General features: G+C 41.5%; 1 protein-coding gene and 1 long non-coding RNA gene across 8 annotated transcripts in view; one reads left to right on the top strand and one right to left on the bottom strand.

Annotated features, from left to right (window-relative positions):
* Positions 1–7,452: 7,452 nt before the first annotated feature.
* Positions 7,453–14,157, bottom strand: LOC132648390 (uncharacterized). Its single transcript, XR_009586800.1, has 2 exons — positions 13,781–14,157; positions 7,453–9,959 (listed from the first exon to the last, which is right to left on the bottom strand). It is a non-coding gene; the product is annotated as an uncharacterized LOC132648390 (long non-coding RNA).
* An 83-nt stretch (positions 14,158–14,240) lies between these two features.
* Positions 14,241–25,712, top strand: part of Phf3 (PHD finger protein 3) — a 77,094-nt gene continuing 65,622 nt past the window's right edge. For 2 of the 7 annotated variants that reach the window (XM_021649831.2, XM_021649828.2), the window contains exons 1-2: positions 14,241–14,565; positions 24,110–24,378. In XM_021649831.2, the coding sequence (XP_021505506.1) occupies positions 24,135–24,378 (244 nt within the window). In that variant the 5' untranslated portion in view covers positions 14,241–14,565; positions 24,110–24,134. Of the gene's footprint in view, positions 14,566–15,045; positions 15,185–24,109; positions 24,379–25,712 lie in introns of those variants that run through there. The other 5 variants (XM_060369811.1, XM_060369809.1, XM_021649829.2 and 2 more) reach the window with 4 other exon arrangements.

Genomic DNA, 25,712 nt, shown 5'->3' with positions numbered 1-25,712 from the left:
TGACGGGCTCCCTGAGAGATGTTTGGAGTACGGACAGTGCCCTACTAACTCCATCTGGCTTGGGAACAACTACTTTGTTATTTTCCAAGTCCGGAAGCAACAAATAAGCAAGAACATGGACTGGATAACTAACCTTGTGCAAGCTTTGCTCTGGCCAAGAGCGAGATGGTAATCAGGAGAACCACAGAATCGATCACTCTGGACATAATTTTTACAGTAAAACCTTAAGCCTATTGGAAAGTCTTTAGAAAGATTTCTTCTGTGCCTTTGGAAATACCCCATTCTAAGAATGGAGGTATTTGCAATGCTACTTTTTTTCTTTTTATTTCACATATGTAAGACTCGTGGTCTTGGATTTCAGACCCTTGACACACCTGTGCAGGAGGAGAAACGTATGGAGCAGAGTGCCAGCCAGAAGTTAAACTCTTCCTCCTACACTTCTGCCTAAGGCTCTCATGTTCTCTCAGTCCCCCTCTTCCTTCTGATTTGGCTTGCTCATACTTTCAAGAGCAGGGAGCAGACCATAACATATTAAAGAATTACTAAACCACTTGTAAGGAGAGAAAAGGGCTTAGAGAATTGCCCTGATATTAGTTCTGCTTTTGGCTAATGACAAGTTCCCATTGGTTAAGGATATTGCTGATTTTGGCATATTTATGAACTATAGAGGAGATGCATCAGCTCATATCTTAAACACGGGTTGTTAATATGTTCTGCAATAAACTAAGAATGACTTGGAAATGAAATGACCTATGTAGAATTATAGCCAACTGATTCTTGGACTAGCTATAGAAACCCAAGACTTGAATTTGGTTTTCTGCTGTCCACGACTTTAACAGCCTCAGATACCAACATGAATCCTTTCTGCGGGTAAATACAGATGGCCAACAACTTAGTTTTTCAGTTTTATGACGACACTAATGGGACACATATTCAGCATAAACAGCACTTTGAATTCTTATCTTTTGCTATGCTAATGATCCGTACTACGAAACTCTTTCAAGGTGCCTGGCACAGTCACGAGCTGCAGCTTCAGCCAGCCAGGAGCTCCTAAGGGTAAACAACAGATGTTCTCCAGTGCACTATGCAGCCAGATGATATATGTGCTAGTCCGTGTTGCTTGCTGTGATAAGTATGTGTAGCAGAGAATCTTAAAGGGAGAAAGGCACTGTTCATGGTGGTGGTACATGATTATAATCCCACTTCTTGAGAGGCTGAGTCAGGAGGATCACAAACTTAGGGCCAGCTAAGGCTATGTAGTAAAACTGTATCTCAAATTAAAAATAACTGAATAAGTAGAGGGCATGCTTATTAGGGTTTACAGCTTTGAGGGTTATAGGCCACAGCTGGCTGGCTGCACTGTTTCTGTGCCTATGGTAAGGCAGAACATCACAGAGGAAGGATGTGGTAGAACACATACGCTTGCTCTCCTTAGGGCAGCAAGGAAGCAGACAGCCAAAGATGGGGCCCCGGACAATGTATACCTCTGCCAAACACATTCCCAGTGGTCTAGTTCTTCCACTCTCACATACATTAATGTAGTGATGATGTCAATCTCTTCATGGTTCAAGCACTTCTTTTGTTTCTTTATAGTTTGTTTTTAGAGACAGGGTTTCTCTGTGTAGCCTTGGCTGTCCTGGAACTCACTCTGTAGACCAGCCTGGCCTCCAACTCATAGAGATCTGCCTATCTGAGTATTGATATATAAGGTGTGTGCCATGACAACCCAGCAAAGTACAATCAACTCCTAGGGGGTTTGAATCCATCAGCTGGAAACCTAATTTTCAACATAGAGGCCTTTGTGTATGAATCTGGGATGGTACTTACTTTATAGCCAAACTATTACCAGTATTTGACAAGTAACCTGCATTTTGATTTGTGATGTTTTCAATTTATGATAGATTTTTGTGACATAATTCTGTTACAAACTGAGGGGCTTCTCTATCTTCAAAGAATTTCATTAAAATAATAATAATAATAATGGCTAGTAAACAGATATTCAGTTACTCCCTCAAATGAGGTTCCATGAGCAAAAAGCAGACTCTTGGAGACATTACATAGCGAATTACCAAATTCAGGTTTTAAAAACACTAGGCTGACCACTTAAAATGTAAATGACAAGACTGAGAATGTCTTCAGAAAACAGAAGATTATGAAAAGTAATGGCTAGTATAGGAAAGGACGTGGCGGCCTTTTATTCTGGAGAGTCTGACAGGAGAGGTAATGGTCCCTTAGGGCTCGGAATATGATTGATAATGAAGCAGACTCTCAATTTTTACTATATTCCAACTGTATAAATAAAGCTATGTAAATCTAGGTGTAGTTGTGCACACCTAAAAACTCGGGAGGATAGAGATTTGAGGCCCTGGAATACCTGATAAGATCTAGCTTCAAACAAACAAACAAACAAACAAACAAACAAAAACCAAGAAGTTGAGTGTATGTGTGCATGTGTACATTACATCTAAATAAATTTTTTAAAGTTTGTGTATAGTGAGAGCTGGAGAGGACAGGAGCTCCACAAGGAGAGCAACAGAACCAAAAAAATTGAGTCATACTCCAACCAAGTACCATGCATAGAGATAACCTAGAACCCCTGTACAGATGTAGCCCAGGGCAGTTCAGGGTCCAAGTGGGTTCCATAGTAATGGGAACAGAGACTGCTTCTGACATGAACTGATTGGCCTGCTCTTTGATCACCTCCCCCTGAGGGGGGAGCAGCCTTACCAGGTCACAAAGGAAGACAATGCAGCCACTCCTGATGAGACCTAACAGACTAGGATCAGAAGGAAGAAAAAGAAACCCTCCCCTACCAGTGGACTTGGGGAGGGGAGTATGTGGAGAAGGGGACTATGGAGAACTGTCTTTCAGGAACTTGAGTCAGAAACAAACAGCTATTAGGTATGAGAATGGATACCGAACACAAAATAGAATTTCTTTAGCTACCACACAACATTCTTTAATCATCTCTCTCCACCCCTTAATTTTAAATTTATTTAGCTTTTCTGGAATTGTTTAAACTAATTTCCAGATGTCATAGTTTAAGTCATATGCATTTCTATGTGTATGTTTAAATTAGATTATAAAATACTTTTAGTTTTTTTTTATTTCATGTGTATTACTGTTTTGCTTTTGTAGTGATTTGAATAAGGATGGCCCCCAGCAGCACTTGGGAGGCAGAGGCAGATGAATCTCTCTGACTTCGAGGCCAGCCTGGTCTACAAAGCGAGTACACAGGACAGCCAATGCTACACAGAGAGACCCTGTCTCAGAAAAAACAAACAGACAAACAATGAAAACCAAAAGAATGGTCCCCAGCAGGTGTGGCCTTGTTGGAGAAGTGTGGGTTTTAGGGTTTCAAATACCCAAGTCAAGCCCAGAGGCTTCCTCTCTTCCTGTTGCCTGGGGACCAAGAAGTAGAACCCTCAAGCTCCTTCCCCAGAACCATGTCTGGCTTATAGACACCATGATGCTTGTAGACTAAACCTATGAAACTGTAAGCCAGCCCCAATTAAATGTTTTTCTTTATAAGAGTTGCTGTGGAGTCTCTCAATAGCAATAAACCCGAAGACATTTTATTTTACATGTATGTACGTGCAACGTGTGCATGCCTGGTGCCTGTAAAGGTCAGAAGACAGTCTCCTATACCCTGAAACTGGGGTTGCAGATGGTTGTGAGCATCTATGTGGGTGCTAGAAACAGAACAAGAGTCCTCTGCAAGTACAAGTGCTCTTAACTGCTATGCAATCTCTCCAGCCCCTAAATTTGATTTAAAAAACCCCAATTCTTATCACACTAACAAAAACTATAAAATATTATTAATAGTCTGGCTCTGTTTTTGAAAGTGATTGTCTTAAAATATCATTGTATAGTTATCAAGTTGTTCAGTTATTGGTTTTCTAACTTGCTGAATGAAATCCAGCCTTCCAAAGGCTGGAATTACAGGTGTGAGTCACCATTTCTGGCTTCATTTTGGGTCAAGTTGTAAACTAAAATTAGCTCTCACCTCAATAGTAGTTTGGTCTTCTGTTTGGTTGGTTCATTGGTTTGAAATAGGGAGTCATATAGCTGAGGCTAATCTTCTGCCTTCACCTCCAAAGTGATGAGACTGTAGGTGTATGACAGCATGTCCAATATCATGAGTGTTTTAAATTTCCTTTTATCAATAATATTTCTGTCAAAACACAGGCAATTCCTCTAGCCTCCTCTCAGGAACTTTGCTTTAACAAGGACTTCAAGAACTACGTTGAAGAGATATGGAGAGAGTGGGCAGCCTTGTCTTGTCCCTGATTTCAGTGGGATTGCTTTAAGTTTCTCTCCGTTCAGTTTGATGTTGGCTATAGGCTTGCTGTATATCGCCTTTACTATGTTTAGATATGTGCCTTGTATCCCTGATCTCTCCAGGACTTTAAACATGAATGGATGTTGGATTTTGTTAAATGCTTTTTCAGCATCTAAGGAGATTATCATGTGTTGTTTTTTTTTTTCTTTCAGTTTGTTAATATGGTGAATCACATTGATGGATTTCCATATATTGAGCCACCCTGCATACCTGGGATGAAGCCTACTTGGTCACAGTGGATGATATCTTTGATGTGTTCTTGTATTCGATTTGCAAGTATTTTGTTGAATATTTTTGCATCAGTGTTCCTAAGGGAGATTGGCCTGAAATTCTCTTTCTTTGTTAGGTCTTTGTGAGGATTAGGTACCAAGGTGGCTTCACAGAATGAGTTCGGTAGTGTTCCTTCTGTTTCTGTTTTGTGGAATAGTTTGAAGAGAATTGGAGTTAGCTCTTCTTTGACGGTCTGGTAGAATTCTGTGCTAAAACCATCTGACCCTGGGCTGTTTTTGGATGGGAGACTTTTGATGACCGCTTCTATTTCCTTAGGGGATATAGAATTATTTAATTGATTTACCTGGTCTTGATTCAGGTTTGGTAAGTGGAATCGATCAAGAAAATTGTCCATTTCATTTAGATCTTCAAATTTTGTGGCACATACACTTTTGAAGTAAGTCCTAATGATTGTTTGGATTTCCTCAGTGTCTGTTGTTATGTCCCCCTTTTCATTTCTGATTTTGCTGATTTAGACAGCTGGGTCAGGGAAGAAATAAAGAAATAAATTAAAGTCTTCAAGGAATTCAATGCACAACATACCCAAACTTACGGGACATGATGAAAGCAGTGCTAAGAGGAAAGTTCATAGCACTAAGTACCTTCAAGAAGAAATTTGAAACATCTCATTCAAGCAACTTAATGGCTCACCTAAAAGCCCTACAGAAAAAGAAGCAGACACACCAAAGAGGAGTAGATGGCTGGAAATAATCAAACTCAGGGCTGAAATCAATAAATTAGAAACAAATAAAACAATTCAAAGAATCAATGAAACCAAGAGCTGGTTCTTTGAGAAAATCAACAAGATAGAGAAATCCTTAGCCAAACTAACTAAAAGGCAGAGAGACACTATCTGCATCAGTTTTAACATATGGAAATTTGATTTCAGGCCAGCGCTACCATTTTAAAGCCAAACATTCCTTCTGACATCTCTATGGTAAAAAGGGGGGATTACTCCAAAGATCACATAAAGAGTATCAATATTAAAAATTGTTTCCATGTGTTCCTTAATTGGAAGATTACTATTTCTCATGAACTCAAATTCTGCTTGGGTTATTCTATTCCAGTTTTTCTCCCATATGGTCAGCAATTACTAAATCAATCTCCTCTCTCTCTCTCTCTCTCTCTCTCTCTCGTGTGTGTGTGTGTGTGTGTGTGTGTGTGTGTGTAGAAAGAGTATTGTTGTGATGGCTAGACTGAACTATCATGTCTCTTTAGAGCTGTCAACTCCTGAGGTTGTATTCTGGGTGGGTTCATTTTAATGTCACTAGAGTTGTTTGAGAAGGAGAACTCTCATTTGAAAAATGTCTCCATGAGATTGGCTTGTATGAAAGTAGTACGTAATTCATTTTCTTAGTAGTTAATGTGGCAGGGTCCAGTCTATTGTGGTGGTGCCACTCCTAGGTGCTACAAGAAAGCAAGCCATGAGTAAGCAAGTCCGTACACAGCACTCCTCTATGGTCTCTACTTCAGTCCCCGACTTTAGGTTCCCACTATGAGTTCCTGCCCTGGCCTTCCTCATCTGTGGATTGTGACCTGACAGTTGTAAGCTGAAATAATGCTGCTTTTGGCTGTGGTGTGACATCAATGCAATAGAAACCCTAACTAAGACAGGAACCAACAACATACTCCTGGTACTTCCTACCACTGTCTGAGTTCTGTAGACATTCTCAGCCTTCTGAGTATCAGAAGTGCAGTGTTTTGTATCTTCATGTTTAATGAAGTCTTTCAGTGAACATAAATTGGGGCTTCTGCCCATCAAATGTTGGAGCAAATCCATTATGCTTTTCAGCCTCCATTCTTTGAAGTACAGTACAAGTTTTTTCCTAGAGGCTAAAGTCCTCTAGCAAATCCATTATTGGCGAATGTAGGTCATCAAGACAATGAATGTTTATTGAGTTTTTGTGGAGCCATGTGTCATAATGGGTTCTTGGGATAAAAGCTTGAAAAAAAAATCCATGATCTGTGCTGTTTTAGAGCATATAGCTTTATTGATTGATGACTATTGACTGATTATGTGGGGTGGTATTAGTTCACAAGCTGTTGCACTAGCCCACTCCTAGGTTGCTTACCCACCTGTGATTGTTGGCTGGTGCCAGGGGCCAGGGATAAAAGGACCCCTGCCTCTTATTTCCCTTTCTCTCTCTCCCCTTTGTCTGTCAGGTTGCCCCACTCTCACCCCCATGTCTCTCTTTCCTTTCCTCTTTATTTGTATCTCCAACCAATAAACTCTTTCATTTCGGATCTGTTGTGTGCATGGCATTGTTTTTATATGAATACTAACATGGCGGGGGGAAGGGTGCCATAGCCTGTGTGTAGAGGTCAGAGGATAATTCTGAGCGTCTGTTCTTGCCTTCCACCATGTGAGTCTCAGGGTTCAACTTTACATTATCAGGCTTGGTGGGAAATATCTCACTTGCTAAGCCAACTCACAGGCCATGAAGTTTACAAGTTATAACAAAATAAAATCATTAAGTAATTCATTTATGCCTGGGTAGCTAAGTAACTACGAGTAGGCAGAGCCAGGAAAAAGCTGAAGGGTACCCAAGGAAATCCAATGCATAATATTCGTGACTTTTCTCAACACCTTTGACAAGATAGCATCAGAGACAACTCAAGTGAGGAGGATTCTTTTTTCTTTTCTTTTCTTTTTTTTTTTTTTTTTGCTAAATGTTTTAGGGGAATTCAGTCAGTCATAGGAGAGAAGGCAAGGCAGTGGAGGCAACTCAGTCTGTGCTGGCATGATGTAGTTGCTTTCAATTCATGTGTTGGCTGACGGGCTTCATGGGGAGAAGCAGCACAGTGCGTACTCATCACAAAAAGGGAGCCCGAGACAGACCAAAGTTGCAGTTGCACTGGTGTCCAACTTGGCGAGCCAGTGAGTGTTTTTATTGGTAATACAGGAGTATGGGTACAGGGTTATTTACAAGGAGCAGGAGCAGGGATAACCCAAAGCAGCCGCACCACCCAGCACCACCCAACGGCCCACCCCAACACAGCTCTCTACACACTGATTTATCATTATCCTGCAGTTTGAATGCTCAGAGTCTCTGAGCAACTGTTTATTTCTTTCTACACTCTAGGATAGGGGATCTCAAGGATCTTCCAAGCTAGCGCTGGGCATGGTGGCAAATGCCTTTGTGATCCCAGCACTTACTTGGGAGGCAGAGGCAGGAAGATCTCTGGGAATTCTAGGACAGCCAGAGCTAACTAGTGTGACCCTGTCTCAAAAAAAAAAAAAAAAAAAAGTTTTCCTTACATGTGACCTTTTCTTCCCTCTTAGAGGCTCAGAAAGCCTTTAAGCCTCCTTCCCTCTGGGAGGAGTTGTTTCAATTTGGAAGGAATGTTGCAATCGGGAGGAAAAGGCCTTACAAAACCAGTTCTGTTTAGCCTGGAAGCAAGGCTAGAGTATAATCCTGCAGACAGTGGCTTCTGCCAGACAGGCCTTACACCAGAGAAGTTCCACAACCACTTAAACCACACCACCCACTGCCTATGGAAATATTTGAGATTCTAACTGTAACACCCAGCATGGTGATGCTTGCTTATAATCCTATAATTTGGGAAGCCCAGGCAGGACGATCACAAGTTTAAAACCAGCCTGGGATTCTGTCTTCAAACAACAGCAGCAAAAAAAAAAAAAAAAAAAAAAAAAAAAACAAAAAACAAAAAACAAAAAACAAAAAACTATAGATTTTCTACTGTATAAATGAGGGCAACTCAGCTGTTGATCCTTCCTCTGAAACAGTATCCCAGGGACTGGTGAGTAGACATTGGCCTTATTCAAGCTCTCATTTTGTAGTACATCACAGTTGTATATTTTAGATTCTCCCTTTCAAGATATAATCAGGAAGGGTGTCTTGCCTGGCATCACATGCTCCATTATGTCATATACCCAAAAGGGTAAGGAGCAAGCACTTGGGTCTTATGCACATCCTTTTTCTGCACTCCTTTTTTTGACACTCAGAAACAGCTGCCCCAAAGATCAAGTGGTGAAACCTGGTTGCCTAGGGTAAAAGACTAGATTCTGACAGCTCTGACCTAAGGACACTGATCAATCCCCTAGCAGATTTATAATATGATGACATCATCAGGAGGTGGCCTAGCTATTGGCTTCAGAGATGGCATTTGAAAGAACATGGGCAATCTAGGTCATGTTTGTCTCTCTAAGACAAAACAGAGACATAACACGAAGAAATTTATGTCACTGAACTTTATGTTTTGGAAAACTAAGTAGGAGGAAATAATGTTATCATTGAGGTTGTCGTAGAAGGACATTATAAAAACACTTTATTAAAAAATAGTTATTTTTATAGTGGCTGTGACGGCTATTCTTGTTAATCAACTTGATGCATCTGGAAGTAACTAAACTCAAGTTTCTGTTTTCAAATGATTTTTGGTTGAATCATTTGAAGTGAGAAGACCCACTCTAAATCTGGCTTTTTTTTTTTTTTTTTTTTTTTTTTTTTGATGTGGGAATATATATCCACCTTAAATTTGGCCACACCTTCTATTGGTAGCCTGTATAAAGCATTGAGGAAGAAGGAAGTGTTTGCTCCTTGCCTGGTTGCCCTTACTCCTTCTGACCAGTTCATTCCTTCACTGGTGTTAGAGCTTTTTCTTCAGGATCCCTGAAGAAGACCAGCTGAGACATCCAGCCTTGTGGACTGGAGAACAACTGGATTCTTAGACTTTTATTTGGTTAGACATTGTTGGATTAGCTGGACTACAGCTTCCAAGTCATTCTAATAAGTTCCACACACACGTGTGTATATATATATATCTTCTATTCATTCTATTCTTCTAGAGAACACTGGCTAACAATTCGTACAATTTAGAGAGCAAATCTTTCACAATTACTGAAATACACCAACTTTTCTGCTCTCTTTTCATCTTTGAGGGCAGCCTCACCCTCAGACCCAGAGAATGTCCCAGAAATTATGCGGGGTGGAGAGAACATAAGCATTTGTCTTTTGTGCCAACTAATGTCACACCAGGCTGCATGTGAGTGTTGACTGCTCCTCCCTCCCACTCTTCTGAGTTCCTTCAGGGTAGGTGTAGGCTTAGATTTTTCACCAAACCTATCTTAATTAGGGTTCTTAAAAGCCTCCCTTCCACCCATTGAGGTAGGGGAGAAAGAAGGTTATTAGTTAAAGGGGGTTGTAGACCTTTATAAAAATAGTTCCTTGGGGTGAGTCCATTCTTCATGTCCAGATACCAGCAGTCCAGTCCAAAGGCCAGCACCAAGCAACAACAGGAATCAGCATGATTCGGAAGATCGAGACAAGTCAGTGAAAGCCGCAAGACTCAGTTGGATTGCCCCAGAAGTTCTCTGGAACGTTTCTCTCTGGGAAGTCAAGTGTGGAAACAAGAAGATCAGTGCACCAATCTTGATCCAAAAAGCAATGTCTCACTGTCTGTGGGCTTTATGTATCTCCTCTCTTCAGAGTTCACCCACGGATGCCCTCGCACAGGACCGCTCACAGCAAAACATCATGTGCCCTCTAAAAAGACAGCTTCTAGCTAAACATCACATGACTCAACTAAGTCTTCAAAGAAACCGGAAACTTCCACTTCAGGTGGGAGTAACTGTGTCCATTCCTGGTGTGTGTGTGTGTGTGTGTGTGTGTGTGTATATATATATATATATATATATATATTATATGAATGACTAGATGAACAAATGAGCAAATAAGAGAAGTTGTGGGTAGGTGGGGAAAGTAATGCAGAGGAGATGGCCTGGTGATTGAAGTCTTTAAAAAGGTCCCTATGGCTTAAAAAGTACTGGGGCAGATGAAGGTTTACTTTATTATCTGATATATAGCCTTCCTATCGACCCTCTCCTGACCCCTGGTATATAATGGCAATTATTCATTTTTGAATGAGGAGGGCATTTCCTTTTACTCATTAATTATGCTGAAGGCACATAGGGCAAGCCACGTTTGGAAAAGTGAATGTGTGGATGGGAGAAAGATCTAGAAAAACTTTACAACACAAATGTCATACTTTTTTGTTTTCTTTTTAATTACATTTTTATTTTTTATATTAATTAGTTTATTCATTTTGTATACCAGCTGTAACCCTCTCCCTCTTGTTTTTGTTCTTCAAGATAAGGTTTCTCTGTGTAGTCCTAGCTGTCCTGGAACTCTATACACCAGGCTGGCTTCGAACTCAAAGAGATCCACCTGCTTCTGCCTCCCCAGTGCTGGGATCAAAGGTGTGCGCCACCTCTGCCCAGCAAATCTTATACTTTTAAAAACACTTTTTATATTTACTTATTTTGCAGGAAGAGGAGAGACATATTTGCCATGGCACATGTGTTGCAGAAGTTGATTTTCTTCTACTACAGTATTTCTCAACCTCGTAACTGTTTAAATTATCTAATATTTATACCAATAAAGAGGCAGGAGGCATAAACTGTGGTAAAAACCTACTAGCTCGGCCGAGGTAACTTTATTTCCTAAAGTATATACAAAGTATTCACAACCTGATTCTACAGCCAAACTGCAAGTTCTTTAGAATTCTCTTTCTGTCATTCTACTGAGCTAGACTGCCTTTCTTTGAGCTCCAAACCTAAGAGGGCTTCTTAGCTATCTTTTTTAGAATTCTGTTTTACTGGTGCCCTGCCAGCTGCTTCTCTGTTGTTTCTGTAAGCCCAAAGAGAGGATCTCTATCTCTTACCCAGAGATCCTTCTAAAAAGGCTCTTGAAGCTGAGAGAGAGAAGGAGAGATGGGGAGGGAGAGGAGAAAGGGACCATTTGCGTATAGAAGTCTCCAGCTGCTCCCCTACACCCTTAGCAGGGTGAAGCCTCTTCACTGTTATGGTGGGAGGTCTCCAAGCCAAGTCAGTGGGGCTGAACCATTTCACACTTAGGGAAGCTCAAGGCTACCCAAAAGACTTTGCCTTGGCTCACAGAGCAAAGACCACCAGATCTCTCCCAAGCAACCTCCCTTAAAATAGGCAGGAACTTTCCATTCTTTAGTATTCTTACCCATGTAGGCCTCTGGAGGTGCACTCAAACTGCTTTTCTTCAGAACACATCTACTGCATCTGACAAACGCAATATCGGTGTAGGCTTTTATATTTTGCTAACAATTAGGTTTCTATGTACAACAATGAAATATCCTGTGGCACAACCTTTCTAATGATGCAGCTCATATTGAGAGGACCGCCAACCATAAAATTATTTTGTTGCTACTTCATAACTGTAATTTTGCTACTGTTATGAATTGTGACTTAAATGTTTTTGGAGATAGAGGTTTGCTCAAAGGGTCGTGACCCATAGGCTGAGAACCAGGGATTGAACTCAGGTGGTCAAGGTTTAGCTTTTCCTGATGAGCGTCTGCCAGGTAACTGCCAGCATGTGTGTCTGTGAACCAGAAGATGGCACCAGATCTCATTATCGATGGTTGTGAGCCACCATGTGGTTGCTGGGAATTGAACTCAGAACCTTTGGAAGAACAGCCAGTGTTCTTAACCTCTGAGCCACCTCTCCAGCCCCTAGTATGATCTTTTGTGTAGTTCTGAGTGATAGATACCCGCCAGGGTGCAGGTATACCTTGGAAAGTGTCAGCTGCCCCAGAGAGTGTCCAAATGGCTTCTGTGTTATGGCACCAAGACACTGGAAAACTGAAACCAATGTTCTGAGTTCCCAGCCTTGCTGAGCCTCCCTTGTGTACCTAAGTGTGCCTTGGACATAAGTCAGTAAGAGGAAAATGAGAGCCTTGGTGGCAGGAGGACCAGCAAGGGTCACAACCGCAAGTGTAATGCAAGCCTCTGGCCCCCAGAGCCTCAGAGAGCTCCAGCATTCAGGACAGGACACCAAGCAGGACAGCCAACAGGTACCTGCAGCGGCTTGTTCTATCTATGGCAACAGTGGTGTTTTAGACAAACACAGCCTTTTTTTTTTTTTTCTCGCCTAAGGCTGGGCAAGCCCAGTCCCCCACCTGCAGTTCAGCTGTTTAGGAGGCAGTTGATGAGCCCCATAGGGCTGCTTAACTTGGCAGTCAAAACTGATTTTGACTTTTGCATTCTATACTGTTTTCCATGGTTTTATTTTCGGTGGATTTTGTTTTTCTTGGTCCATGTTTTGCAAGATCCAACTTGTCATTGTTTTTTTCTCCATAATTTTCAGTCGAAATACATACACACACTATTAGTTTTGCGTTGTTTTTCTACTAAATTCTTTTTTCCCAAGTTAAGTTAAATTTCTATTGCTGCCAGTGTTATCTGATTTTCCCACAAGTATTTAAAAGAACCTGTGAGCAGTTATAATCACTTCCAGTGCTTTTTTCCTTGTGACCCGTGACTTCGGTAAAAGACAGATACTCCTGTTTACCTCTAGAAGCAACAAGCAAAGCTCAGTAGTAGACGGCTGTAGCTTTGGATATTTGGTTGAAACAACAAACACAAATACCATGCTAAATACTAAGGTTGCCGTTCGTTTTTGGATCAGAAATCTTTGTGTGAACGTGACAGGGCTATGCCGCAATATTTTAACGTCTAAAAAGACTTTGAAACAAAGACATGAGTGAGGGATTGATGACTTAGGGCAGGGGACGGCATTCTAGCACTCCGCCATAATCTGGACAGCCCAAGCACCTTTGTAAATGTGTTTGCTTTTGGTGGCCAAGTAACCCCAGGACAGAGAAAGTAAAGAGCAGGTCACCCCTAGCCTGCGGCTTGTTTTCCCTCCTGCTGATCTCAGTGAGGTGAGCTTGCTGGGAGGTTTTAAAAGGTAGAGTGCCGGCGCGGTGTGGCAGCCTAGTAATTGTCTCTGGAGGAGGAAACACAATTGTGGTCTTTAAGGGGCTCGTTTGGGTTACGGTGACTGACAGGCAACTTAAGACCACAGCACTTCAGTGAAGTGGGATGGATTGGACAAACTGCGGTGGAGTCGCCGTGTTTGCTCTTTGGACTTCTACACGTTATTAAAAAAAAAAAATTGAGGGAAACTTGAGAAAAGAAAATTAAAAATGATAAAAAAAAAAATAACCGCAAGCGCGTGTCACAAACGTTCTGATAGATTCTGCAACAAAATTACGAAGACAATTTGAAACATTTAACTCTGACACACGCCATTGTCTGGAGGGGTGAGGCGCCCCTGAACAGTAACGGGGCAGTGGGGTCCTCCAAGGGCGGCCCATCCTCTTTGGAAGACGGCTTACCAGGAGTAACTTTGGGCATCCAGGAACTTTTGTGTTGTTGTTGTTACGGGCAAGGTGTAGCGCTACGCAGCCTTGGCTGGCCTAGAACTCGCGAAGATCCCACCGCCCGGGCCCCTCGCTCCGGGATAAACCACGCCTCGCCCCCTAGAACGTTTCTTCAATGAGGCAGACGGAGTTCGGGGATGGTCCCAACTAATCGGCCGGAGGGTGGGCGCAGCGCCATCCGGGACGCGCCGGCCCGGCGGGCTCCGTTTCCAGCCCACACCCCGGAGGGACGGGCAGTGGGCGGGCGCGCGGGGTCCACTCCGCCTTCGCCGTCCGCCCTCCCGCAGAGCCGAGCGGGCGAGCGCCGTCCGCCTCGGCCCCGGCCGCGGACGCCCCTCCGAGCCTTCCGGGCGGCTGCGCGCTGGGCCTAGCGCGCAGGCGCGGCGCACGCAGCCGCGGCCCCCGGAACGGTAAACAGTGGCGTCACGTGACTCGGCCCGCTCCCGCTCCCGCGCCGCCGCCGTCGCACGCCGATGGCCGCGGGCTCTCGCGGCGTCGCACGGGCTCCACGAGGCGAGCGACCCCCGGGCTCAGGGAGGCAGCGACTGCAGCGCGGACGGGGAGGGCGGCGCCCAGGCCGGCCGTAGTGTCGTCACCGCGGCGGCGCGGGCCCCGGGAGCCCCGAGCCGAGGCAGCAACGCCGACGCCCTGCGCGCACCCCCTCCGCGGCCCCCTCCTCCGCGGCCCCGCGGCCTCCATCTTCCTCTGGCTGCCGGTGGCAGCGCTCGTCTGCGGAGCGGGTGAGTGGCGGCGGCGCCCGCCGGGACGGGCCCTCGGCGGCCTCCTCTCCCCCCCCTTCCACGCGGGCGGCCCGCGTCCTCCTCCCCCGTCGCCTCCTCGTGCAGCGGCCGCCCGCTCCTCCCGGGCCGTTCGGCCTCCGGGGCCTCCCGGCTCGCCCCGCCCCGGCCTGCCCCGCCGTTTGGACCGCGAGCCGGGAGCGGCGGTGGCGGCGCGGCCTCTGCGCGGCCGCCGGGCCTCGGCTCTCGCCCCGCGAGCCTGCCGGGTCTCCGCCGCCGCCGCCGGCGTCGCGCGGGCGAGCGGGCGGACGGGCGGACGGGCGAGCGGCGCGGGCCAGGCCGGGTTCCAGGACCCCGGGCAGGGCCGGGCGCGGTGGCCGCCGCCCGCTCTCGGAGCTTGGCGGCAGGCCGGGGGTCCCCCGCCGAGGCCGACCCGCGCCCCAGGCCGGTCCCCGCCCTCGCGTCTGGGGGTTCTGAGGCTGCGGACCCCCGGGGGACGCGCGCTTTTGTGCGGGGACCCAGGCGGTGGGCTGGCTCCTTCTCTGCCTACTTTGAAATGGGAAGCCCGGAGAGTCCTGCGTGCGGACAGGACGTGGTAATGTAATGAGCCACCAGCCGATAAGTACGTGTTAATGGTGCTAAATAACTGATTATCTGACACGGGGCCCGGGGTGGGGGACCGTGGGACAGTTCAGCCCGAGGCTCTTTCCCTCCGGTGGCCCTTCTCCCTGCCTTTGGGTAGCTAAATGGCATTTCGAACCGTCGTTACAGTTCGAATGTGTGTTTGTTACTGCTGTGGAGCAATCATTAGCAGAGCGTGATTGAGGTTTGAGGGAAGTAGCAATGCTGCTTTAATGTCCACCCCATGTTCTTCTTCGTCCTCCGGGCAGGTCTTTTTAAAAAGGGTCGAACAACCGGGACACTTCCCACATTGTGAATTTTGCTACCGTATTTTACGCTAACATTTGAGAAAGGATCACAGCAAATCATATTGCTGTATTTATTTAGTTAGTATCTCGGGCACAAACTTTGTCTCGTGTTTTCAGTCTCCACGCCCGCATCTTAGTTCCTGCCTTTTAGAAAAGTCCTCGTGTTCGGTGTTTTGGAGATGATGTGTGTTTGTTATAGAAAAAAGACAGAGGAAAGGACAGGAACTGCTCTGTTGTAGCATCCTTAGGTTTCTAATTTGCAGTGCTATTTCAGATCACAGATGTTGAGAGAAACCCCAGTTGGTTCAAGTAGAAAGCATTTGATATACTTAGATCTTATTTCCCCCTCCGCTCTCCATTATGTTCACAATGATTCCTTCATCGTTACCTTTATCACTTATTTTAAAATGGACATGACAGTTTTCAGTGACAGAAACAATTTAAGTAGGGCGTGGAGGGGTCGTCGTTGCTGTGCTGAAGCCACACACTCAGGTCATTCATCAGCAGCAGAGTGCCTTGTTGCATAGTGAAGTGGGCTATGTAAAAAGAGTTAAGACCAGAAATGTGCAGCGTTATTTTATAGATGTTGCAGTGACGAGTCAATATGGTAAATACCCCGTGGTGGGGCCGAAGTTTTCTCCTGACCCCTGTGCACTTCAGAGGTGTTTCTAGAATAGCATCACTTGCCTAGTTTGTTACAGTGCTCTTGCAACCTAGCGAAGGAACAGGGAGCTTACCTATCGCACCGAATTAGGTAGGTAGGGACAGGCGTATGTATGCACACTTGTGTGCTGCATGTTCTCATGTCATAAGAGAAAAATGGTCTGTTAAATGGAGTTGGGAATTAGACTGATAATTTCAGGAAAGAGAATTGAAACTTTTAATAACTTAAAGCCACATTATTAAAATTTAACTTACTCTCTTTTGGAATCAGCTAAGAAAGTTTAAGAGCCTTTGATATATGTATTTTTGGCAAAAGTTGGAAGGCAACAAGTGACAGATTGCTGTAAAATCATCTTAAGAGCTCAGATTTTGTAGAATTATTCATACATATATAGGCAGATATACAGACACAGATAGACACACTGGATTTTGTATCAAAAATTTTTTCTGGAGTGTTCTTTTTCTCTTTTTATGTGTGTAATTACTTCAGTTTCAAGAAGTTAATATTTCTTACAGTGCTGGATATGTTTGTTCATCTGCATTTCAAGAATTTTTGTTGACAGATGGCTGCAAGCTTTAAAAAATTAATAATTGGAATAAACTAATCTTGGGCTTAATAGCCCCCCCCCCCCCGTGCATGCATCTTTGGAGAATCCTGGGATCCAGTTATAGAAACCTAAGAGACCTTATTTTTTAAACTACAAAATGACTTGTAAAGTATTAAAAATTTAGGCTCCTCTTACAGTTTTGAGAAAGGAAAGAAAAATACTCTTTAATTCTTGTTGTCTGATTATATGTAATAGGATACACCAGAGCATTGGTTTGATTAAAAATACCTGAAACAGGGTGCTCTGTGGGAATGTAGTTTTGACTGGAAAACAAGATTTAAAGACATTAGATAGGAAATCAGTATATTTCAATTTAAGAAGGGAACTCAAATGTAAGGCAAGCATTTTATGACTTGCCAAGTGTCATTCACTATGTGTTTAATCCTAGACAGTTCTTTGTCAGAAATAATTATTCTTTGAAACAAGGTCTCACTACACAGCCGAGGCTGATCTGAATTTCAGTATATACAGTGGTTGGCCTGAACTCACAAAGATCTGCCTGTATTGAGAGTGGTGGTTGGCACCTCCACACCTGGCTCCTAAGCCATTTGCATGTTGAGGAAAGGATGTAAGAGAATAGTGGAGACTTGATTATCACACAGAGGTTTTAGTGTGTGGGTGTGATTGTAGGCATATTGGTTTTGAATGGCCTGGTAGATGGTATAAAGAGCCGAGTGCAATACTGTAGTATGTGTGGGGCGAACACGTGAAACAGAACGGTGAAAAATGCACTGTGAGGCTGGAAAGTCTATTTTCCTCCAAATGACACGTTCATATATTGAGGAGAACCTTTTTTTATATGTATAATGTGGCTAAGTACACATTCTTTGCTTTATTTTGAAAGAAAAGTGGGGTGCTTGTTTAGCAGTTTTACAGATTTTATTGTGTTTTAAAGTTATACAAAAATTATGTAAGGAGAGTGCATAAAATAAAATTTAGAAGCGCTGCTTGCTTGTATTGTAATTTGAGGATATTGAGTAATGTGACCTTTGGAAAATCACATAACTGTTGAGTTTTGATTTGCTCTTCTGTAGAAGAGACATAATAATTGCATGTACATTATAGGTCTGATAGTAAGTGCCAACTGTATGTTCTGACTGTTAGTATTCATGCTATGATATTTCTCTGCTTACTTCAAAATTCTGCTGAATGCTACTTACAGTACACAATGACTGAGTTTTAAAATGAATTTTTTCTTTTTCTACTTTTACCTAGTTCAGTTCTAATTTTGCCAGGTTCAGCTTCTACATGCTAGTTCTTTTTCTAAGTTCATAGGTCTGTTTTTAGTCTTTGGTATCATTGTAGGCAGGGTGCTGTTTAGTCTTTTTACTGAATAAATTCACAAAGACCTAATGATCCTTGTTTTCCTTTATGAGGTCTTTCTGGTGGATTTTAACTCATGAAACTGGAACAGAATTTGAAGTCTATAGGACAGTTACTTGTAGGATTGTACCTAAACATTTTACAGTTATCCTTAACTTTCTTAGGATAACTTGGTTTACATCTATAGTTTTGTTTTTTTTTTTTTAACTTTTAAAATAATTTAAAATAGTATGGGTGTTTTTTCTCCATGTATGTCTGCACATGGGTGCCTGCTTCCTGCAGAGGCCAGAAGAGAGCCTCAGCTCCCCTGGGACTTGAGTTACAGTTCTAAATAAGGATGTGGGTGCTGGGAATCGAACCTGGCTCCTCTGGAAGAACAGCCATTGCTCTTAACCACTGAGCAGTCTCCTAATGCTTTTATATCAGTCTTTAAGAAATGACCTTGATGTCATACAAGTGAGTTTAAAACTGTTTTACTGCTTATGCTGAACACTAGGTGTAACTTGTAAGCTGTAGTGCCTTTCTTGTGAATTGATAATACCCATAGTACCTGCCTGACGGTGTGACTGTGAGGCTTACCTGCATAGAGCTAGTGAGCTCCTCACTACAGCATCCCGAGTAGGAAACAGTCATCGAATTTAATTTTACAAAAACTACACAGTAGTGGTAAAGTATTGAGTGTTGAATGAGCTGTTTCTCTGGGTTCTCTCTCTCTCTCTTTTTTTTTTCTCCATTGGTTACTCTTAACAAGCAGTTTTATCTTTTTTGCTAATCATTTTTTTTTAAGAGTCATTTTAGAGTCATTTTGTTAAAAGACTGTAGAGGAACATTTCTTGGCCCATACTCTTGAATGCCCCTCCCCCATGTGGGCTTGTTTGAATGCATTGTAGTGTTTTTATTAGATACTTTCGATACCTTCCCAACTGTGCTGACAGTAATGGTACCTAAGCATAGCCAAATGTTCTTTTGGGTGGGTATACTTGCCTCCAGTTAAGAATAATTTGATCCTGATGACACGGCTGGAATCCCCAGCATTGGGAGGCAGAGGCAGGAGGATTAACAAGGCACCTTGTCTCATACCCAAGGTGTGGGGAAGCATGCCTGATCAGATTGCTTGATTTAAAGTTTAAGTCAAATTTAAATAGTTTAAACTATTACATTAGGGCTGGAAAGTATCAAGTGTGGTCCCTTTCTATGGCTTTGCTTTCTTCTTGGTCTGTCTTGATTTCTCACATACATAATTGATCACTACTTCTTTTTAGGTTTTCATTAAAATGTTATTTTAGTAGTAAGACATATAAAATGCATACATATAAAATGTATATATATATATATATGGACATATGAAATGCTCCTTTCTAATTATTATGACTGTTTAAAAATTTTTATAGGTATTTAATGCCTTTGTGTTTTAGTTACTTTTTTATTGCTGTGACAAAACACCTTGACCAAGGAAATATAAAGCATTTGACTTGTCTTTTGAGTCCATGATGGCAGAAACAAGACATGGCTGCAGGAACAGCAGTGAGGTGACATCTTGATCCCAAAGCAGGAGCAGGAAGTGGCCGGAGAGTGAGAGAGCTAGGTAACTAGGAGTGGTTGGAGCTTGTAAAAGCTCAAAGCCCACCCACCCTCACTAACACCATCTTCAGCAAGGCCCCACAGGAGAACCAACTGAGAACCAGGTATTCAAGCAGTCAAGCCGTTATTGGGGGCCATTCTCATTTAAACAGCCAGCCACATCATGGCTCCTCTTACATGTATAGACTACATGAGACAGCGGAGGCTCGTTACAGTCTCCAATCTTTTTTTTTTTTTTAAGATTTATTTTTTTATTATGTATATAATGTTCTGTCCGCTGGTACACCTGCACTTGGGAAGAGGGCACTAGATGTCGTTATAGACGTCTAGCGAGCCACCATGTGGTTGCTGGGAATTGAACTCAGGACCTCTGGAGGTGCAGCCAGTGCTCTTAACCTCTGAGCCATCTCTCCAGCCCTCCAAGCTAAAGCTAGCCTTGAACTCTGTTTTCCCCTTCCTTCTTAGTGCTGGAATTACAAGCATGTCCGCACACCCAGCTCTCTGTCCCTTAACTTTGATACTAGTGATATTGCTAGGTTTTTAAAAAAAAAATTAATAGAGGATGAATATATTTTATGTAGGTTTGCCTAGAGATTTCTGTTTTAGACTTTTTTGGTATATTTGATATTGAGATAGAACTCTACCACTGACCTGTACCTCCAGACAGTCTCACTGAGTTACCTGGGCTGGTCTTGAACACAGTTAGCCCAGGCAGGCTTTGAACTTGTAATTGTGCTGCATCTGCCTGCCAAAGTGGGTGGGATTTTAGCCTGTGCTTCTAGATTCATCTAAAAGTGAGACACTTAAAATCAAATCATAAAGTCAGTTTTTTTAAAGTAATATTTTTGACACTTTGTAATTTTTTCCCATTTTGTTCATATCTGAAACAATAATATTTTTTGGTATTATTTAATGTAATATAAATTTAACTGCAGTCTAATTCTCAAAGTTAGATTAAGTATTTTATAATTGGAAATATCTTCGGGTTCAGATTAAATTTTACTCACATACAGCATTAGTACTTATAATTTTAATTATGAGTCTTTATAAATGGTTCAGTAGATGCAACTCAAATGTTCATAGTTAGCACTGTTTTTTCTTCTTTTGCTCTATCCTCTGAACCTTTAGGGTTCAGGTTACACATCTTCTTATCTCCTGGGTTTTCACCTGTTAGTAGATCCTATTAGTATCCTTCCAATGTTGATACGTCTATTGACATTTATATTTTATTGTATTTGTCTGTTTGTAATCTATCCTGGATTATGAGTTCCTTAAATTTGAGACAGTGGTTGGTTTCGCTTTGTAGATGTTTAGAAAATGTGTGAGTGATTGAATGAATGAATAGTTTGAGTTAAGATTATCCAATTCTGGGACAGCTATGTGTACATTGTTGTTTGTAAATAATAGGTGTGACTCTGAACCCTGAAATCCTCTTGGATTTTAGCGTGTGTAATCTTAAATTACTGACAATGATTTAATTGTATGTATTTCATGAGCCATTTTAAATAGATGATAGATCTGTGTTTTGCTTAAAATACCAAATGTAAGGAAGTATTTAAGTAAAACTTTGGTGTAAAAGACAGAAATTTGTATCAAGCAGCTATATAATTCCCAAAGATACTGAAAATATCTTTTTAATTACAACTGCTTGTTCTTGTCTTTTACCTTACTTGGTATCCTCAATATTCTCTTGTTTTAAAGCTGTCTTATTTTGGAATACTTCTAGATTTATAGGAAAGGTGCAAAGCAGAATGAGAGTTCCTGCATACCCAGTAGTAGTTCTAATTCATTTCCGTTGATCTCTGAATTCGGATGTAGGATTAGTGCCTCTCTCAGAGCAACCAGAAAGCTATTAACTGAAGTAATACTGTTTCAGTTTACCAGCTTTTCCAGTACTGTACCTTTTCTGTTCTGCAGTCAGTCCACATTGTACTTAGATTAATGTATCTGTTTCAGATTGGTTAATGTTTTTGTAATTAACATTTGTTTTCCTACTTAGTATGAATAATTTTTTAAGGTGCATTTTAAATTTTGTGTTAGTCTTTGGCTGCTCATGGAGATCATCTCCCTGGAGCTTGCTGCACATGGTGCTGGGAACCAAATTTGTGTCTTCTGAAAGCGCAGCACATTTTAGCCAAGGGCTGAAAGTTAGCCTTTTAGCTCTAGCATGAGTTGTTTTTGATACTAAGTACTTAATATCTGAAGCCTATTTCTTAAATTACTTTATACTTGTGGTGGTAAATGTTACTTTCAACATAGCTTGACTGTTGGTTAGTTGTTCACTATTTTGCTCTTTTCCTTATTGGATTGTGTGCAAATCTAATAGGACCCACATTAAAAAAAAAAGCAGCCACATTAATTTATATCAGCTTCCGTTATGTTCCACTGAGTACTAGTATTGTGATATTTCCTATGGAATTTACTTTTTTTTTTTTGAGCCATAAATTTGATAATCTTTTTGTTTTCAGTCTTAAGAGAGTCTCATTCTTATTGGCCTGCAAAGGCGTCTCATGCAGTGGTAGCTACATATAAATATTTGAATAAAGAAAAAATATTGTTAAATACAACCTTATTCTGTGTACTATTTCTCAACTTCAGATCATAGAATCTTTTTTTTTTTTCTTGCTAATCCTTTTTAAATTCAGTGAAGCATACAGTTTGGATTAAAGAATCATGTTGGAAATTATGGCTTATCTTAAAAAGTTCAGTACGATTAATTTCTGCCTGCCTGCCTCTCTTCATATTTTTAATTGCTCACTTTTGGCGTGGGAAAGTATGTTGAGACAGGGTTTTATTAGCCCAGTCTGGCTTCAGGCTTCTCTTTATGTAGCCAAGGCTTGAACTCATCATCATCTTCCATTTGAAGAATGATGGGGTATTTCTAAACCTATTACAATAATTAAGATTTAGTACATTTGTGTCATTTTTCCTTATCTTGAGCCCCCGGCAGTTACTAACTTGCCCGGAAATTGTTTTTCGTAGCCTTCAATGAGTCAAGTCTTTGCTGCTCCTAAGCTCAGTAGTGAGGGTGAGTAGGTATTAGGCATGGACTGTGGAGCCGATGACTTTAAGGAAAACCTTTACATTATTTAAGTGCACTTCCTTTGTAAAGCAAGCATATTAACATTGAGTGACACATATGCAGATGGACTGTTTACCCAAGTATTGCGTATAATATATATTCAGTAGCTGTATGTGGGAGCTCCATATTGTCTGCTTTTTTTAAGCTAGTGTTGTAGCTGGTGGCCCAGGCTGTCCTCAAGCTCCTCATCCTCCTGACTTTGGGGTCATAGGTGTGCAGCATCACACCCAGCTCTCCTTCTCATTTTTAACGGGAGGAGCTTAAACCAACTTAAGAAAGTTGGCAGATTTATTAGAGTTACAGTAGAAGAGCTGGGTGTGTGGGGGAAGGCCTGTAATCCCAGCACTTGGGAGGCAGAGGCTGGAGGATCTCTGAGTTCAAGGTCAGCCTGGTCTACAAAGTTTCAGGATACCCAGGGGTATACTTAGAGAAACCCTGTCTCAAAAAAAAAAACCAAAAAACAAAACAAACAAACAAACAACAACAAAAACACCAAAAGGAGTGGTACCCTTTGAAAAATATGGGGTACAGATATTCTAGGTTGTGGTTTTCTAACTGGTTGTTTTATCTAAGCCCTTTCATAAATCAGGTTCTGATAATTGAAGCTTCTTGACAGTTCCTTGGAATATCTTTATCTAGTGTGTAGGTACAGTTTGGGTAGACTAATTGAACGCCAGTGTAAACCACACATAACTCACTGAAATAAATTTGAATATGCGATGTGACTGTTTTCTTGTCATTTATCTTGTTTTCTCCCAAAAGAAGGCCCTGGGAGAGGTGTGTGTATGTGCACAGCTTTGTGTGCATGTGTAAACTTACAGTCTGTTGGGTTTAGCTAACAGTTCCTTTGGTTCCACAGAAACAAAACTGTCTGTCTGTGTTACATGTGAATAATTTTAATACTTTGTAAATATAGCAAGGCTACTCTACAGATTTTAGTAGTTATGGGACCATGATTTAAATAACTGAATTTTAGCTATTTTGTGTGGACTTATTGTAAAAACATTGTTTGATTCTTTATGAAAATGTTATGGCTAAAAACATACAGTTTTATGGTTTAAACCATGTAATTCTTTTAAATATGTCAAGTTAACGGACTATATAATTATTTTTCTAAAAATGAATTGAGTAAACGTTTAACAGGATTTCTGGTAAAAAAATATTCTACATGCATGATAAAGGTCATTCAGTAAAAATTTGTTCCACATTTCCATATGTATATTCTAAAACACAGTGAGGGTTTTTTAAAAAACAAATTCAGAACTGTGTTCTTAGATTCAAAATTATTAAAATAATTTGGTATTAGGTGATTTTCAATTGATAGCTTTATTTCTTATGGTATTTTTTTTGTCTTTCTATAGGGTTGAAAGACACACAGAAGTCTTCATGGATATAGTTGATACATTTAATCATTTAATTCCTACTGAACACTTAGATGATGCCCTATTTCTAGGATCCAACCTGGAGAATGAAGTCTGTGAGGATTTTAGTACAAGTCAAAATGTCTTAGAGGACTCGCTGAAGAACATGCTCAGCGATAAGGATCCTATGCTAGGATCTGCAAGTAACCAGTTCTGTTTGCCTGTTTTGGATAGCAATGATCCCAATTTCCAGATGCCTTGTTCAACAGGTAATTCTTACTTTTTTTTTTTTTTTTTAAGTCTGCAATTTAAAATAAAGACTTTTCAGCAGCATCTTTTTTCCTCTTCTTTTTTAAAAATGAGTGTAGTGAATTTAGGGTTCTTTCCTTTAAATTTAGTGTCTCTTTTCCAGGCATCAGTATTAGAGAATTTCATGTAAATTTTCTTCCAAGCAGTGTATAGAGCTATTTTCAAGGATGTTATGGATGTAGGTACAGTGACCATGTAACTTGTCACATGACATGGATGTTTGTGAGGGTTGCTGTTAGTAATTATGTCATTTTAACATGTGAATATTGGGACTCATGCTAGAAATAGAGGTTGCCTGGCAAATGGGACACTGTCACACAGGCCTGCTAGAGTCAGGGATGAAGGCTGAGTTGACATCTGTCTTAAGCTTTCATAGTTTTCTTGGCTCAAATTACATATACTTTGATATTTTATATGTCTGTCTTAAGACCAGACAAAGAACTCTAGACTACGCTGTCCTGTACACTAACCACTAGCCATGCATAATTATTACTCCAAGTTAGTTTAGTTTTAGTTGAGATGTGCTGTAAAATGCACATTAAAGTTTGGGTATTTGATTGCAAAGTATTTCATTAACTTCAATATATGGCAAGATATATAAGGCAAGATATTTGAAGATATTTGGTTAAATAAATTATGAGAATTAATTTTATGTATTTTTTACAAAGTTGTTTTTATGAGTCTGGGTCTCAAGTGTTGCTTTAGGCTGGCCTCTACCTCCTGGGCTCATGCAATCCTTTTGTCTGAGTAGAGGATTTCTGTGCCTGGCCTTTTTTTTTTTTTTTTTTTTTTTAACTGGTATTATTTATTGTATATTTACTGAGATTGAACCCAAGGCCTTGCACATGCCAGGCAAATAACTCGTCACTAGGTATAAGTCTAGCCTGCTGCTCTATATAAGTGACTACGTAGACTTCTGAAATTCTCATGTCACTTGAACAGTTGGAAAGCACTATTCTAGTATTTGTAGCTGAAGCAGCTGAAAGAGTAAGGAGAGTAACTTCTTGTCATGCTAAGTATTCTCAATGAGAAGTGTCTTTGGAATTGGCTATAAAGCTGAATGCTTATAATCCCAGCTTTCTGAAGCTGAGGCAGGAGGATTTTTAAGTTCACAGCCAGCCTCGGTTACATATGAAGACCCTGTCTCAAAGTCAAGGGAAACGTAAAGGGCATGAAAACACCTGACTATTTCCTGGAGTAATTTACAGGCTTATGTGCTGATGCCTTTAGACTGCTCCTGAAATATGTTGTCAGTATATTTACTATTTCTTTTTAACATTTTTTTGTCCAGTAT

This window comes from Meriones unguiculatus, chromosome 16, assembly GCF_030254825.1.
Source record: "Meriones unguiculatus strain TT.TT164.6M chromosome 16, Bangor_MerUng_6.1, whole genome shotgun sequence".
In the NCBI taxonomy this organism is placed as follows: domain Eukaryota; kingdom Metazoa; phylum Chordata; class Mammalia; order Rodentia; family Muridae; genus Meriones; species Meriones unguiculatus.
This window is presented reverse-complemented; position numbering and strand designations above follow the sequence as displayed.